Source organism: Zeus faber, assembly GCF_960531495.2.
Source record: "Zeus faber genome assembly, chromosome: 1".
Classification (NCBI taxonomy): domain Eukaryota; kingdom Metazoa; phylum Chordata; class Actinopteri; order Zeiformes; family Zeidae; genus Zeus; species Zeus faber.
In genome coordinates this window covers 31949101-31967211 of record NC_137193.1, presented here as the reverse complement: position 1 = coordinate 31967211, position 18111 = coordinate 31949101, and the positions used below count along the sequence as shown (strand labels likewise).

General features: G+C 43.9%; 2 protein-coding genes across 3 annotated transcripts; one reads left to right on the top strand and one right to left on the bottom strand.

Moving 5' to 3' along the window:
• Positions 1-245: 245 nt before the first annotated feature.
• Positions 246-8953, bottom strand: ngly1 (N-glycanase 1). 2 transcript variants are annotated; one of them, XM_080002959.1, is made up of 12 exons: positions 8817-8953; positions 8571-8685; positions 7989-8198; positions 6928-7090; positions 5852-6098; positions 5159-5280; positions 4898-5043; positions 4675-4785; positions 4381-4566; positions 1421-1606; positions 1156-1333; positions 246-868 (listed from the first exon to the last, which is right to left on the bottom strand). In XM_080002959.1, the coding sequence occupies exons 1-12, from the start codon at positions 8903-8905 to the stop codon at positions 693-695; spliced, it is 1929 nt and encodes a 642-aa protein (XP_079859085.1). In that variant the 5' UTR covers positions 8906-8953; the 3' UTR covers positions 246-692. The 2 variants fall into 2 exon arrangements, with proteins under 2 accessions (XP_079859085.1, XP_079859086.1); XM_080002960.1 differs by having other exon boundaries at positions 5852-6071.
• A 334-nt stretch (positions 8954-9287) lies between these two features.
• oxsm (3-oxoacyl-ACP synthase, mitochondrial) lies at positions 9288-11475 on the top strand. Its single transcript, XM_080017184.1, has 2 exons — positions 9288-10367; positions 10701-11475. Exons 1-2 carry the CDS (start codon positions 9376-9378, stop codon positions 11101-11103), a joined length of 1395 nt encoding a protein of 464 aa, XP_079873310.1. The 5' UTR covers positions 9288-9375; the 3' UTR covers positions 11104-11475.
• The last annotated feature ends 6636 nt before the right edge of the window (positions 11476-18111 follow it).

Here is an 18111-nt window from a genome sequence, read left to right as displayed (position 1 = left end):
CAGCAAGATCGACGGCGTAGCCTCGCCAGCCGAACCGGCCAATCGAGTGCGCTCTGGCCGAGGCGCCGGCACCTCGGCCAATAGGGATAGAGCACACGGCGCGGCGTACTTACCGCTTCTAACCGCCAGGGGGCGCGAGCGAGTCATCTGAGACTCGGCTATAGCCAGTCCATCCCAGACACAGCAAAACCCTGAGCGACGTCCCATTGAACACAAACTTTTAATCGGAATGAACGATTCGACTGGTCAAAAATATCTTTATTATACAGATTGGAGAGTTGTAAATCCTTTATAGCAAACAAACACCATTAACCGAATGGCAAGATGAGGTGCAGAAAATACACTCAATGTACGAGATGTGATGTGGTTTACGATGGGATTTAGATGTCACGTCTGATACACGCTGCTCCAAGACGACTCAAGAGTTTTGGGGAAAGAAGCAGGAGGAATGATACAATATGAAACAACCACTCTATTTCCCATGCCTGGTGGAAAAATCGATCGTAGTGTTCAATCAGGCATCAATTTACAATTGGAAATGAATTGCACTGAATTATCTACTGTACATTACCCATTGGGAAACCACTTTGTGATTAACCCCCAAGTCAGCCAGGAGGGCCTTCAAAAGTTAAACACAATGACATAGTATAGCCTACACATGTAGACTAAAAATTTGGCTTCATCTCAAGTCGTCAAACGTCATCCAAGTATATGAGGATTTCAAATGTGGATTCCTCAGGCTCCTTCAAACTCTGCCTGAACAGCTGAGAGTGTTGCCATGACAACTCTCCTTCCCCGCCACTGAGTTTGGCCTCGATGACGAGCTCCGAGGAGCCCGAGAGACCACAGAATGACTGCGTTTTCCCATCTGGGTATTCAGAAACAGGAGGGGGGAGGGGTGGGGAGAAAAATCAATTGGTTAGACGGGGTTCATTCTGGCATTACAAAATGAAATTCAAGGACTTTCAAGAACAGTTTATGCACTTTTTTTCCCCCAAATTGTCACACAAAACAAATAATCCATTTTCAATGTGATCTTTATTCATCAATACATAATGTTGAGTCTCACTGTCGTACACACCCCCCCCCCCCCCCTTTTTTTGGGAGCACTGCAGTGTTTTTCCACATTTATCTTGCGTTCCAGCTCCACCATACCTCCAGGAAACTCAGCAGCCATCTTTTCTGAGCGCAGGCTCCAGGCAACTCTCCCGGAGTGAAAGGTCTGGCTGCGGGCAGTCACCGAAACTGCCTTGATCTTCATCCCCCGAGGAGCAGAATCAAATTTCCAGCTAATTCTCCCCAAGGACGAACCTTCAGTTCGCGCTATGTACACCTGAATAGAAACAGATCCGTCACCCTCCCCTGTTCCACAGCAACTTAAATGGAAGCGGAACGTGAGTGAGGGAATATTACAACTTACCATTTGCCAGTCGTTCTCCACCTTCCTGAAGACGGAGTCCTTCCTCCACACGCCCTGCTCCCAGCCGTCGATCACCTCGCCCCTGTTGGACACGCGGCAGTACTGGTCACTGCCGGCACTGTAGCGCAGGTGGAATAAGCGCTCGCTCTTTTCCGCCACCGTAGGAGTAAACACGTATTCTTGAACCTCAGAGGATAATAAAGCAATAATGCAAGTTCACTCAAATGTTCTGAATCTTTTTTTTTTTTAAAGCGTTGTGAGTTATATGCAAATGACAAACTATGAAAAGAAGTAAGTCGCAGCAGCCAGGAAAGGATTATGAATATGATTTCATACAATAAAAGGAAAGGCACTGATTGGGTTGCAAAAACTAAATTTCTTGACAGAATTTCTTTATAACCTTGTAATGCCTATGTAAACATTGTATAACTGTCAGTATAATTGTATGGGGTATTAATTATATATATACATATATACACACATACATATATACACACATACATAAATACACACACACACACACACACACACACACACACACACACACACACACACACACACACACACACACACACACACACACACACACACACACACACACACACACACACACACACACACACACACACACACACACACACACAGAGTGAAAGCTAGTGTAGTGAATATTGACAGACTGCGGGAACGAAACTGACTGAGAACTTTGACGAATATAGTGTATAAAGGGTGATGCGCAATGAGATGCTTGACGCTGAGACGCTTGTTAAACAGGTAGGTCATTAAGTGAGGAGTACACACAGCTATATTTGTGTAGAACAGGTATAGACAGTATTTTTCACAAATAATAGTAAATAACTCCTAATAGTAAATAGCTAGGCTATTTAGGCTCTCTTACATGGAGGGGGAAACATTTGCCAAGTCAGGAGACGGCAACTTAAATAAACAATACAATACAAAACTGTAAAACTTTGACAAGACAAAATAAATAAGTAAGTAAGTATATGGCTCATCACCCAGCAAAACTGTGTTGCATCAATTCTACAAAAACGCCGTTCAAAATAATCGCATCATGTGTGAACGACCTAACACTTGTGCGAGAGGAAACGAGCGAGAGAGAGAGAAGTTCGTAATAAAGAGGGAGACGGCCATCCCAGGCGTTATTTTAACATTGGACACCTTTGTTTGTGTACACTCTTTACTACAACATTTCTACATAGTTTTATCCTGTGTTTGTATGGAAATGGCTCTCATAGCCACACGTAGTTAGTGGAATGAATGAATGAATAAATAGACCTCTCGCAAAAATAGCAAAATGCCGCACAGTAACTGGCAGCCCTGTGCGACTGACGTGGTCAGTGAAGCTCCAACAGTGGATTCAATAGAAAGCAGCACTTACGGCACATCGCGCTGCACCGCCGCACCAACATGTCCGGTGGACTTCGACAAATGATACCGTAATACCGCTGTTCATATATGCGTATTGAACCACAGGGGGCGTAACAAACGGTTCGGTAACATACTGTGTACCGTTGCATCCTAATTGAAATCAAAATAAAGATGAGTTTGCAGTCTAAATCACTAAAAAGGATTCTTGATGATATGACGTATGAAAGATTTGAGGGCGTTTTAACTTGGGTAAAGTCTAGTTTTGGTCTGTCACACTTAACATATGCAGCAGTTTAGAGCAGGGGTTCTCAACAACTGGGTCACGGACGAGTACCGGGCTGTGTAATATTTGACACCACGGTCCCGGTGTCAAATAAATGACAAAGAACCACTATAAGACACAGCCAAACCTGAACTAAAAGTTTCCCCCATCGCATGCTGGGAAATTCCACATGTGAGACACTACAATACTGAACAGCAGACCTGCCAACCATGGGAAAATATTTTGAGTAGCACAACAGTGTAACAGGGAGTCTCCGTGGTGTTTGAGTTTCTGCAGATAAATGACTCCATCAGTAATTAACACCGTAGTCGTCTCGTATCGAGGCTAATCGTATGTGAGCTACTACAGTGAACTATATACAGTATAAAAATTCATATCATTAGGATATACCCCTTAAAATACATCATCTCATAAAGTCATGTTTACCAACTAGAGATGCACCGATGGAACATGGAAATGTCCAATTCAAACTTCAAATGAAAGTCTTTCTTTATTAAGTGCATACCTTGCTAATATATTTATATGGCAAATTCCATTTGATTCTAAATTAAATTGCAAAATAAAATTATAATAGTAAATGGCCGACTCTTCTGACTCTCGTTCACTGGAAGTCTTCCTTCGCTCACTGTGCATTAAACCAACTGAATCAAATTGAACAACTCGTTTTACTGAGTGACTCGTCAAGAACCGACTCTCAAAAAAGACTCGAACCTTTCATCACGAGCGTCGCTTGTGCACTTGGAATAACCAGATCAGAAGCTCTGCTGTAATGACAGCAACAGATAAATAATTTATCTCATGTTCACGTTAAGCCCTAGTGGACAATAAAGTACCACTGCGTATCAGTGGATGTTGAGTGAGCGAGAGAAGGCGGGGTTACTACAATTAATATATAAAATAAAAAATTTATATCAACTTTCTAATGTAACAATTGTTTTCACTTTGTGACGAATGTTGAAATTTTCTTTTGTGACCTGTAAAATGTTTCAAAATAATAATGTAAAGTATATAAAATAGAAAAACAGGAAGGTACCACCAACAGATGAAAAATGGTTCTGCTCCTTCAAAATACAAAGCCTCCACACCGGTATAAGTGAAAATCAAAATAACAACACCGGGCCCTGACAGTATTTGAATGTACACTGGGCCCCAATAATAAAAAGGTTGAGGAACTATTTTTTTAGAGTGAAGAACCGCAGCTAGAATCTTTAACATGTGATTTTAACTAAATGAAGCACAAAATGTGAGATATATATTATCATAATGAACGGGGGTGGAGTCGTCGTTTTACCTCCGGGGAGCTATCTTGTAAGTCGTTGCTAACTTCCCCCCTGGCTATTCTCCAGGCCAGGGACCCCGAGTTGCGGCCGCCCAGCTCGCCTGGCTTAGGTTTTTTTGGCGAGATAAACTCCACCAGCTCCACAAGCAACCGGTCCATCAGCTCCTTCCGTCTCTCAGGGCTCAGGGCCTGCTGCTTCTTTACGAGAGACATACAAACATAGTAAAGAGTTGGAGGCCAGTGAAGAGTGTTTACATTGTTATCGCCACGGAGCCGTGCCAGGGGGTCAAAAGGCTAACAGCGTACCACAGCGTTGAAACCGTTAATAGTGCGCAGCAGCCACGCTTCTTCAACCCTGGTCCGTCTGGACAGCACTTCTGAGTGTTTACAGGAATACCTCCACGTCACATCCACAACCTGCAGCGTCACAACGGGATTTTTTTTAATGTTATCTGTCAAAAATGTGACTATGGATTTGCAGCAGGGAGTTTGTGACAAAATATACTCCAGTGATAACAGTCAGTCCTACCTCCTCCTTGGAGAAAGCGAGGATGTAGGACAGTTGCTTTCCCCAGCCGACCTCGTACAACAGAGGCTTATCGCAGGAGTTTTCGCAGGGGTCACAATGGAGCCAGCGGCGCTGGGAGACAGAGTACACCTCCGTCCACACATGGTCTGGGACAGGAAAGAGTGGGGTTTACATGTTTAAGGACAATTTTCATGAAGACTTATTATTTCACATTCCAGTGGGGTTTTGGCATAGGTTCACAGGTGTCGCAAAACGCCCTACCTGTGCTGTCCCAGATGTATCGTGCCTCGAGGCCGAGTGATATGCAGCAAAGTGTGAAGCAGTTGGCCCACTCCCCGCAGCGCCCTCTCCTGGTTTCAAGCAATTTCTCAGGGCTGTTGTACCTAAAGAGAAACAGGAAGTATACTGTAATTTACCATGGGGGGAGGGGGACATGCAAAAGTAACACACACACACACACACACACACACACACACACACACACACACACACACACACACACACACACACACACACACACACACACACACACACACACACACACACACACACACACACACACACACACTTCCAATCTTGAGGTCTATAATAGATGACATCAAATTGGAGAAGCTTGCAGATGAGTCATTAACAAAATAAACTCTGGATGGGTGCAGAATCAAACGAGGGAATTCCTTCCTTTCCGGCCATTTTATTTACTGTCAAGAGAGACAATATAAACGATGAAGCCAGCAAACAACTTTTTATACATGTTAAAGAAAATTCTAATAATTGCTTAATTTAGATGTGATTGACCATCAATTGAACAGAAATTAACGCTCTGAGCAGTTTGAAAATCATCAAGCAGGGGAGAAACACATTCTCCCGTACCAGGGAGGGTATCAAAATTAAAAAAAAAAAAAAATAAAAAAAATAAAAAAAAAACGCATGCAAGGGTCGCAGTTGCACACTCACCTGGGAAAGCTAGTAGAGCGCTTACATGTTTCACAGTAGTGGTTCTCGACGCGTTGCGCTCCCCAGCGCAGGTCGTCGGCAGTAGGGTTTAGGGACCCGGAGGTCTGAGTGGGGCCTCCACAGTGATGGCAGGGCAGGCAATCCACCCATGAAAAGAAGGCTTTCTTGAACCAGCTTAGCAGCTCAATGACCAGGAAATCTTCCATTCCGAGCTTGCATTCTATGAAGAAAAAGATGACACAGGGGCCTGTGTGTCTTTCCCCCCACTGTAACATTGCTCAAAATCAGACTGATCTAAATTAGGGACGGTATATATTTGAGATATTGTAGATACCGTAAAAAGCTAATTTGGCTGCATTGGTTAATAGGAATGGTGCATTACAAATTAAGTGTATTATTTACAATAAAATAAAAACATCACTCATCCGCCCCACCTGTTCCATTGAACAAGCACATGAAAACATAAATTCCCTCCCTATATCGATGTATAATTTGCAATTGCACTGTTCTGGTATGAAACCCGCTGCTGGAAATTCACTCTCTTAAACGTGTGTGTCAAATGTACAATAGGCCTATGACACTTTAAAGACATTTGTTTAGATTTCGTAACAGCGAAATCAACAAAATTCTGATTTTAAACCACTCCAAATGGCCATCCTTGTATGAAACTATTTTGGCAGAACTACATTCTGTTTAAGTTCAAGTTCAAATTCAAGAGATTATTTGTCACATACATATAAATACGGTCATACAATTGTCACACAGAAATGATAGTGTTGGTAAAATATTGATTAGCAAAAGCGTGGTTTCAATCTCATGACATACTGACATCAAGAGCTCTGATTTACCACTCTGCTACAGAAAATTACTAATTACAAGGGAATAAATGTACCAGATTGTCAATCGCTGCTATGACTGCGACTGCCAGTAGGTGTCATCATCAAGTAAATGTTTCGAGCGTTTCATGAAGCACCGATTCGTTCTGCCTATCAATAATTAAAATCTGCACACAAACAATAAAAACGCACTTAATTCTTAAATTGTATATTGTGGGATGTTCATTAATTTGACTGTACCTGGGTCGGTTGCTTTAGCCTGATTTAACTTCTCTATGGCAAGTGCGGACAGTCGCTCATGTGGAATATGGTCCTTGGCCTTCTTCTGCAGTTCCGTGTCGTCATACACCATCACATGCTCGACGTTGGACTGGAGGGTTACGAAAAAGCCCATGCTGCTTTCCTACAGACAAACGGATCATAAAATGCCTACTTTTTGTTTACAATTCTTTTACAAATTTGAAATCTTATTGTTAAATGAATGAGACTTTGCGTGAACCAAGGCTGTGTGACTTGAACAATGTAAAGATCTCGTTCCTGACATTATGCTTAACGTGCCTGCATAACTTTAACTTTATTGCTTCAAGAAAGGTTAAGGGTTTGATTATTTCAAAGCTCTTCCAGATGCTGAGCCACGATTATTCAAAATCTTTAATCCAAATTAAATTCTAACATCAATAAATATTAAAAAGAAAATCTCAAATAGAGAATGGAATGATTCAATAAAAACAAATAAATGTTTCTTTCCACATCATCAATGCTGGCATTTCACTAGCGTGCTGTGACGTAACTTCCGTCAGCCCCTAGTCCCACCACCTCCAGCGGGATCTCGAGTAGTCAACATTGGACAACAAGAAAATAAAAACGATTGCCCAAACCTGATAAACACTACACTGGGTGTGTGTGTGTGTGTGTGTGTATATATATATATATATATATATATAGAGAGAGCTTATTTATTGTAATTGTAACCTATTTATTGTATGCTTGTACGTGAATAAATTACAATAATAATTACAAGTGGCTAAAGGGCAAGCGGCTTTAAAAGCTTAATGTCAAGCCGAGCCGTACATTTTCCCCAAAGAGAGAGAGATTGATTCAAGATAAGGAGGGGATAATGGTTTAACAAAAATATAAATCTATGGAGTGGAAAGGATATCCGTATCAAAGCACAGGAACTATATTAAGATTAGATTATTAGTTCAGACTTCATTGATCACCAGGAATTAGGGCTGTACAGAAGCAAACAGACAAGGTGAGTGATAAACAATGGAACTACACATGGTTGAGGTGATCAATACCAAGGATTGTGGTTGCGTTGGAGTCGGTGTAATTGGCAATATAGGCGGAGAGAGGAATCCTGGGGCTGACACTGTGGTACTGGCAGTCTGCGGTGGCTGTGTGGGCTGCTCTCCGCGTAGTATGCGGTCTCTCTCTGCTGCTATGGATTCTCTAATGAACTTCAGTTGCTCCACCGACGCAGACACTGGGAACACCAGGTGTGTCTCCGCCTGAAAGAGGTGGATCAATGGCCGTGACTCGACTGAAAGTTATCTAATAGCTCTTCATGGACATCACCACCAAGGACAATACTATGCACTCATAAATCTCAACTATATCAAATCCATCAGATCAAATCCGATTCTGTTTATTCATACGTTTTATACAGAGACGTTGTCCACTCAACTAGCATGAAAAAAGCATAACAGTGTGAGGGAAAAATTATATGACGTGATAAATTAAGTGGCAACATGGTTGCTAGTATTGGCTGTGGATATAGATGGGATAGTCTGTACATATTGATGGGACATTCTGTATCATAACTAGATCTGAATCCAGTTAAACCCTATTTACTATCTTTTAGAGCCAAGCAGCTACGGTACCTCCTCAAAACCCATCTCGAACAGACATTCCACTGCGCCTTTTATCGGCAGCAGTTTGGTAGAAAACGTCGGATTGCCTATGCGGATAGACCTGTATTTTTCCTCATTCGGATTCCTGTAGAGAAAGCAGAGAAAGCTGAGCACAGACGTTGCAACGAACGTGTGACCAACGTTATTTCCGTAACCACACTCTTTTAGCCTTGGATAGCAAGCAGCTTCTGTCACTTGAACGTAGCATAGCGTTACCTCAAAATGTTGTCGGCATAAGTAAGTAACAGCTTGGAGACGTCTAAGAATACTTCGTTTGAGTTCTCGCATAGCGTTGAGACGGCCATCACCTTTTTTTTTATTTTTTTTTTATCAATAAATACAAACGGTCTCACGTCCTAAGACGTCTCCCCCAGACGCCGTCTCGATGACGAAAGTGGTTTCCGCCTTTTAAATCAGGGAGGACCTGGGCTATAGCGGTCTTAATACCGCCTGACAAAAGGTTCAGCGTAAAAGTGACGATAAAGCGACATTTGTCGAAATTAGTTGACAAAATGTCATTATATAAAAAAAATTATCAATCATTTTATGTATCTTTATTTTCGCGTTTTTCGATTTTTACGGTGCTTAAAACTCAAAACGATCCAGGCATTCGCAGGCATGGCCTTTCGTCGGCTGACGTTGGTCGTCGCGTGTTGAGCCGTGGCGTTCAGGCCGGACCCTCAATGACGGACCATCGTGTTTTCATTCACGTTTTATTGAACGTACCGTTGTCGGCGCGTTGTAAACCCGTCACTGCCCGCAAGGGACGGTCACTATGAGTGTTTTGACGCAGCCGTGTTGGTCCAGGCTCCAGCTGAGTTCCTACAAGATCGGAGCCCTTATTCACAAGGCTACGTGCATTGGCCCGAACCGGGAGTCCCGGCGTCGCTGCTCTGCATCGTCCCGCAGAAGGGTCGTCGTTACCGGCGTAGGGATTGTATGCCCGCTGGGGACGGGCACGGTGCTGCCCTGGGACCGTCTGATCAAGGGTGAAAGTGGGATCGTTGCTCTTGATCCAGAGGAGTACAAGACCGTTCCGTGTAAGGTGGCGGCGGTGGTGCCCAGGGGGGATGGAGAGGGTCAATTTAACGAGCAGAGGTTCGCCTCCCGTGGGGAGATCAACAGCATGTCACCAGCCACTGTGATGGCCCTGGGAGCTGCTCAACTGGCACTGGAGGACTCTGGGTGGTGCCCACAGACCCCACAGGAGCAGCTTTCCACAGGTGTTGCTGTGGGCATGGGGATGGTGTCCCTGGATGAAATAGCACACACGGCTGCCGCCTTCCAGTCCAAGGGCTACAGCAAGGTCAGCCCCTTCTTTGTGCCCCGCATTCTGGTCAACATGGCCGCGGGACACATCAGTATAAAACACAAGTTGAAGGGTCCCAACCACGCCGTGTCCACTGCCTGCACCACGGGCGCCCACGCCATCGGTGATGCCACCAGGTTCATCGCTCACGGTGATGCGGTTGCCATGGTTGCAGGAGGAACAGAGTCCTGTGTGGGTCCCTTGTCAATAGCGGGCTTTGCCAGGGCCCGCGCTCTGGCCACCAAATGGAATGACAGCCCCAAGCTGGCATCAAGGCCGTTTCACCCAGAGAGAGAGGGCTTTGTGATGGGGGAGGGAGCCGCAGTGTGTCTGCTGGAGGAGCTCGGTCATGCAGTGAACAGAGGGGCCAGAATCTATGCAGAGGTTCTGGGCTATGGACTTTCTGGGGATGCCAGTCACATCACCGCACCCACTGCTGATGGAGATGGAGCGTTCAGGTAATACACATGCACTATCATGAAAAACCTAATCCTACTACCATGCTGAAATTACAGAAAAGGCGGAGATTTTCAGAGGAGGATGTAGGGTCAAAAGTAAAAAAGTAAAAGTGTTTGACTAGAACTTAAACCTGCATTAATTAAAATTGTTAACGTGACATACACCTTGGACCCTCTGATATACACTTTTATACTGAAATGAAACATTTGAGTGGCAAAGTAGATATAGCTACAGAAATTGCAACTGGTGAGTGGATTTACTTTGAAATCAATTCATTTATTTTCTTGTTGGTTTGTTTGTGTGCTTGTTTGGTTTCAAAACCGACCCCACAGGTGCATGTCCGCGGCTCTCATGGATTCGGGTGTGTCACCGGCAGACGTGACTTACATCAATGCGCACGCCACGTCCACGCCGCTTGGGGACGCCGCAGAAAACGCAGCCATCAAGAAGCTCTTTCGCGATCACACCCAGAACGTGGCGGTCTCCTCCACCAAGGGAGCGACAGGGCATCTTCTCGGGGCGGCAGGGGCCATCGAGGCGGCCTTCACTGTGCTGGCCTGTTACCATGGGATCCTGCCGCCCACTCTAAACTTGGACCGCACAGAGTCAGAGTTTGACTTGAATTATGTGCCCTGCAGGGCGCAGCAGTGGCGGACCCCAGGCCGAAGGATAGCACTCACAAACTCGTTTGGCTTCGGAGGCACGAATGCCTCACTGTGTCTTGCCAGTGTCTGAACAATTGGTTGGATGCAGGGATTCTAGCTCCCACCGCCCGCTGTTTTTTATTTATAGACACACACAAATTCCTTGCACGTATTGTATGTGAGCATACTTGGTGAATAAAGCTGATTCTGATTCTGATCATCCACAATATTTAAACCACCACTAATAACGACTAATATTGTGTAGCCTTCCCTTGTGCCGCCATAAGAGCTCTAAGCTGTGGAGGCATGGTCTACAAAAGACCTCTAAAGGTGTCCTGTGGTATCTGGAGCCAAGACGTTAGCAGCCGATCCTTTAAGTCCTATAAGTTACGAGGTAGGGCCTCCGTGGATCAGGCTTGTTCCAGCACAACCCACAGATGCTCGATAAGATCAGAGCGTAACCCCAGCCGTGCACATGATGTAGAAGAAAACCTGATTCATCAGACCAGGCCACCTTCTTCTATTGCTTCATGGTCCAGTTCTGACACTCACATGCCCATTGTAGGCGCTCACAGTGGTGGACAGGGGTCAGCATAGGCACTCGGATCGGTCTGCAGCTACGCAGCCCCACTGCAGCAAGCTGTGGTGCATTGTGTGCTCTGACACCTTTCAATCATAGCCAGCATTAACTTTTCAGCAAGAGTAGCTATAGTAGCTCTTCTATGGGATCGGACCATACGGGCTAGACTTCGCTCCCCATGCGCATCGATAAGCCCATGGGAGCTTATGACCCTGTCGCCGGTTCACCCAGGTACACCCCAGAAGACCTGCTGTTTTGGAGATGCTCTGACCCAGTCGTCTAGCCATCACAATTTGGCCCTTGTCAAAGTCGCTCAGATCCTTACTCTTGAAATGAAAGGAGATAAGTAACACATATGTCAACTATTTATCTGTCTACACAGTTAACTATGGGCAAGTAGTAGTTAATGGTAAGTACCATCAAGATAAGAAATTTGTCACCTACTTCATTTCAGTTTAAGTGGAGCTGGTTGGGACATGTTGTCCCCATTATTTTGAAGTAATTTTGATTCATATTACATTGACACAATTATATGAATGATATACAGTGGCAAATACACCGTGTTCCAAATGATTATGCAAATTTGATTTAAGTGTCATAAACATTAAATTTTTTGTTTTTCAATTAAACTCATGGATGGTATTGTGTCTCAGGGCTCTTTGGATCACTGAAATCAATCTCAGACACCTGTGATAATTAGTTTGCCAGGTGAGCCCAATTAAAGGAAAACTTCTTAAGAAGGATGTTCCACATGACTAAGCAGGCCACAGGTTTCAAGCAATATGGGAAAGAAAAAGCTCTGCTGCCGAAAAGCATCAAATAGTGCAATGCCTTGGCCAAGGTATGAAAACATTAGATATTTCACAAAAACTTAAGCGTGGTCATCGTACCATGAAGAGATTTGTGGCTGATTCAGAGCACGGACGGGTTCTTGCAGATAAAGGCAGAATGAGGAAGGTTTCTGCCAAACAAATTCATGGGATTAAGAGAGCAGCCTCTAAAATGCCATTACAAAGCAGCAAACAGGTATTTGAAGCTGCTGGTGTAGGATCAAGGTGTAGGATCCTCCAGAAGCTTGCATTTGTGCATAAACCTACTATTGGCCCCCCCCCTAACCAATGCTCACAAGCAGAAACGGTTGCAGTGGGCCCAGAAATACATGAAGACTCATTTTCAAACACTCTTGTTTACTGATGAGTGACATGCAACCCTGGGTGGTCCAGATGGATGGAGTAGTGGATGGTTGGTGGATGGCCAACAAGTCCAAACAAGGCTGCGATGTCAGCAAGGAGGTGGCAGAGTCATGTGGAGAGAGCTGGTATGCCCTTTAGGGTCCCTGAAGGTGTGAAATGACCTTGGCAAAGTATAAAGAGTTTCTGACTGACCACTTTCTTCCATGGTACAAAAAGAAGAACCGTAGCAAAATCATCTTCATGCATGACAATGCACCATCTCATGCTGCAAAGAACACCTCTGTGTCATTGGCTGCTATGGGCATAAAAGGAGAGAAACTCATGGTGTGGCCCCCATCCTCCCCTGACCTCAACCCTATTGAGAACCTTTGGAGCATCCTCAAGCAAAAGATCTATGAGGGTGGGAGGCAGTTTGCATCAAAACAGCAGCTCTGGCAGGCTGTTCTGACATCCTGCAAAGAAATTCAAGCAGAAACTCCAAAAACTCACAAGTTCAATGGATGCAAGAATTGTGAAGGTGATATCAAAGAAGGGTCCTATGTTAACATGTAACTTGGCCTGTTAAGATGTTTTTGATTGAAATAGCTTTTGATTTCAGTAAATATGACCTAATGCTGCAAAGTCAACAAATGACCATTTTCAGTTCTTTACAACCTATAAAATGTTTTGAAACTCTTGTGCATAATTTGGAACAGTGCATTTAGAGCTTTTATTTTTGAACAAAATACTGTTATCATTGGGAGGTTTGTTCAATAACATTCAAATTATACCCTAAAGGTTGATGACTTAAATTATACTGTCATTTGCATCGACTATTTAGGAAAATCAGAGAAAAATATCATTTGCATAATCATTTGAAACGCGGTGTAATATACCAAACAAACATGTAATTTATTAAGTCAGGTGGCCCTGATTCACAGTCAGTCATGGGTGTGAGTATCAGGAAATCTGTTGAGATTTTACACTGATCGTGGAAATAAACCATATGTGTGGCTGTCTAATAAATCAACAGTTTATGCCTATAGAACAGCTCTGACCTTATGGAGTTGTATGAACGGTAATTATTCCTCCCTGCAATCTTATTAATGTGTTTCCCTCTTAGTTTAATGAACCTTTGTCGGCCAATAAGCCTTTGGCTGAGTTGTAGAAAACAGCTTTGAGAGAGCGTAAGCGAGGACCGTTTCGAGTGGAAAGGGAAAAAGCTCCAATAATGGTGACGGGCGATCATTCCAGTCCCTTTGACTGAAAAATGACTTTCTCTCTGGCTTCCCCGGGGAGACACGTAATGTTTGTGCGGAAGACATTGGGAGGTAATTTCAGACCCCCTGCCCCTCCGTCTTCCCAGCGTGATTTGACAAGCCAAGACTCGCTGTATGTTGAGGCTAAATTGCCCTCTGCTGAAATTCTAGAGGTTTTGAGCCCTGTTCTATGATTTAACAGCCGGAAAACAGACACCTTGGGACTTAGTTTGAACAAATTGGAGAAAAGAAATGTCTTCCTTTTCAAGTTGTGAGGATTTTCTCATTTTTTCAGCTGATAAATAGTTGCTCAGTCGTGAATGAATTCTATGGTGAAGTGCGAATGTAGACGCAGATGATGAATTATAGGGGAATGTCTCTCTCAAGGCCATTTTTAGAGATTGGGTTTTATTAACTCATGTGAATGTCGTGTTCTGCTAATGAACACATCAATTATTCATCTTTATTTTAATTTCAAATGGCTTGATAAATGGGGTCTACGGGGCGTTTTCTTTTTGTAGTCAGAGAGGAAAGCCCTATATCTTCATAGGGGATGTTGCTCCGGACTTATTGATAAGTTCTGTGCTTTCGGGGTGTGTGTGTGTGTGTGTGTGTGTGTGTGTGTGTGTCTGTGTGTGTGTGTGTGTGTGTGTGTGTGTGTGTGTCAAATACTGTTTTAGGGCACCTGGGTTCCTCTACATTTCTTACATGGAATCAGTGATTTGCGTTGATACTCTTTCTCTAAGCTCTCAACAAAAGCACCGCCTTGCAGAAGACGAGTGCCGCGCACCCCCTGTTCTGCCCCAAGTGGCCATACATGATTCTGCACTACTCCAACTGTTATGTCAGTCATTTTGTTAGTCATATTTTAATTTATTAGTCATGTTCCACTCAAGTATTTAGTCCCCACCCAATCAGGGAACTCAATTAATATCCATTGCGAAGCAGCATTCATTTTTTTTCGACCAAACATGCTTATTGCACATTTAACTTTTTCAATCCTATCTTATCTATCTATCTAGTCTGCTAGTAAAGGCACTGTTTATTGAATCGAATATAGATGAATCGATCAACAGAAAGTTAAAAGAGTTCAGTTTCAGTCATGGAATAATTGGTGACGTGATGTTTCATGATAAATGATAAATGTGTGTCTTTTAGTGTCAATTTAAACCTTATTTTACTGCAATTTGATCATCCCGATGCGTGCAGGATTATTCAAATAGTCAACAGATTAATTTCGTGAGCGATGAATAGAGAGTGATAGTTTGAGACCAGAAGGGGTGGCTATCTTCTCATTTGGCATTCTACCAGATGCCTCCCTTGATGTCCATACCACTGCAAAAAGGGTCCCTCCCTTTTTGCAGTGGTATGGTATTCCTTCCGCTCAGCATTGGTAATCATCACACACGTCAGCGAAGGTGTTGATGCTTGAATTTCTCCTTTCTGGACAGTCCACACATCTAAGAGAATCCTCATTGATCCCTTCTCTCCTTTGATGAAGCCATCACCCCTAGAGACCCCACCTGTGCATAATCTAACACGGACCTTAGATTCTTATTAGTGATGATGACTTTGAATTCAATTACCCCTGTCCATAACCCACCACCTTTTTGTCCTTTTTTTTAAAATTATTTTTTTATTATTTTTTTTAACTTTGCCTCCCAATTAGGGGAAATATCCAAGACGAATTATACTCACCATGGCAACAGAGTCAGAAAGCATTCCCTTTGATATATAATTCTGTCCCACTGGGTAGTAAGGGTTTATGACCAGATTCTAAAATTAGAGCCTCCCTTCCCGTCTTTGACCCCCCCCGCCCCCCGTGCCGTTCTGTTGGTTGTACTGTAGCACTTGAATGGTCTTCTAACCTCATGAAGTGGAGTCATGAAGTGTCATCTCGACCGCAGCCAATGCAGGTGATACCCCAACCCCTCTCTTCCACCCCCACGGTCCCCCCACCACACCATTGACGTCACCCTGAAATGCATTCTGCTTCTATGCCACAGGGAGCCCGCATTTGCTGAAAGGCCACAGATTACCATTGTCCTTCCATTTAGTTTCTGCTAATGAAATGGACAAATGGAAAAGACGACTGAGTTCCGTTTCTAGGACCAGGTCATTAAGTGAATTGGTTGACAAGCGAGGAGCCGTGTTATTTCACGGTGAGGGGGCGTGGCCATTGCAACGCTAGTGTAGTGAATACTGACAGACTGTGGGAACGACACTGAGACTGAGAACGGTGATGTGCGATGAGATGTATACAGTGTATATAGTATATATATTATATATAGTGTTTAAAGTGTGTGTGTGTGTGTGTGTGTGTGTGTCTGTGTGTGTATATATATATATAGTATGCAGAATTATGGTGTCTTCCGATGGATTTGTTTGTTTGCCTCTCGATCACTTGAGGTGGTGGGGATATATTTACATCTGAGTGCTCTTTGTTTTTGTGAATGATCGTACAAATCAAAAGTTTATTCACCACACCTAGCTACGCTGCTTTATCAAATTCTCTGCGACTGCCTTTCACTTCTTGGGTGTGCCCCACCAACATTCTTACGGGGAAACGGTTCAATATGGGATTTTTCAAAACAAAAGAATCTTTCAGTTAACGACTTTAATATGAACTAAAATGTTGACTGTTTTAGATTAATTTTATTATTCAATAATAACAATTGACGTCATTTGTATAGCACCTTTCAAAGCAAGGTTGGAAAATGCTTTTAATGATTAAGCCTGGGAAATCATGAAGAGCAGACCTCTTCAAAAAGACAACCCCGAGCATTTATCAAAGCTCAGTATGGATCGTTGTTTTAACAGTTAACAGGCTCGAACAAGTTCAAGGGGTTGCAATATCTTTGGCCATATATCTGCTAGTTCATCTCTTCGATCTCCTCCGCCGGGCCATCAGTAGCTCTTCCTGCTACTAATGTAGGTAGGATTAGTGCCTCCTGCGTTTTGCTGATATCTTCGACGCTTTGATGCATGATCCACCGAAGCAAATAAGTGCCATTGTAACACCACCACCGGGTCAAGATGGATTACTGTGATGTGATTAGCGGCTGGCTCTTTGTCATGTCATCTAAGCGGCATGGAAGAGTGCGATCGATATGCCGCCGTGCAAATTTCCCTTTATGAACCCGGGGGAGTTCGGTAAACACTGACCTAATTGACCCCCGATAATGTCACGGCCCCGGCAGAGTGTGTGTGGTGTGTGTGTGTGTGTCCTCCCTTGGCACTTTCCGGCTCCCGCCTGACTGCGGCTCGTTCCCCTCACCTGCACATCTGCCTTCCATCTACTCCGGTTCTCCATCCACTCATTGCCAGATCCTTGTTTCAACTCCAGTTTTCACTATTCGCAAGTCCACCCGCCTCCATAACTAAACTACAGAGCTTATGCTCATCCAGCCCAACTTACTCCCTCGTCCACCACGAGCCCCCTTCCCCAGCTTTCTACACTTTTAGGGAACCACAAGACTTCCAGAGACGACCATGGTGGTGTGGGGTTGAGGGTTGGGGATTCTTTAAATGCCACCCAGCTGGTCCTTACTCTTGTCTCATTTGCGTCACTCTTAATGGAAATTCACACCCTTTCTCTTCTCTCGGTTACAATATGCTTATTGCGGTACCACAGCGCCCTCAACTCCTTTTTTTTTTTTTTTTTTTCATCTTTTTTTGTCAGCCCTCATGAGAATAACATTCCCTGAACGGCACTCCCAATCCATTGTGCGTGGTCGATAGCTCCACATGGTCGGAACACGGAGAGTGACACCCCCCCGTTTACCAGAAGCGTACCTGTAAGATTACACCCCCGGGGGGAAATTCAGGGCTGAATATGACCATATCATCTGGAAAATCACACCCTGTTCCTCAAGCTTGGATCAAATCCCGTCCCCTGAAAATATTTTTTGTAATATTCCCCATGCATATCAACCCTGGACGCAGCTCCTCGTGCTGCTGCCATCCAACCTTTAGGCTCTGTTGACATAGTGATTAATTGGATTGAACCTTTCTGCAGTGCATGGTACCTAGGTGACATTTACATGTGAGGCCATACTGTTTAGTTAACCTTAAGAGAGGAAAAAACA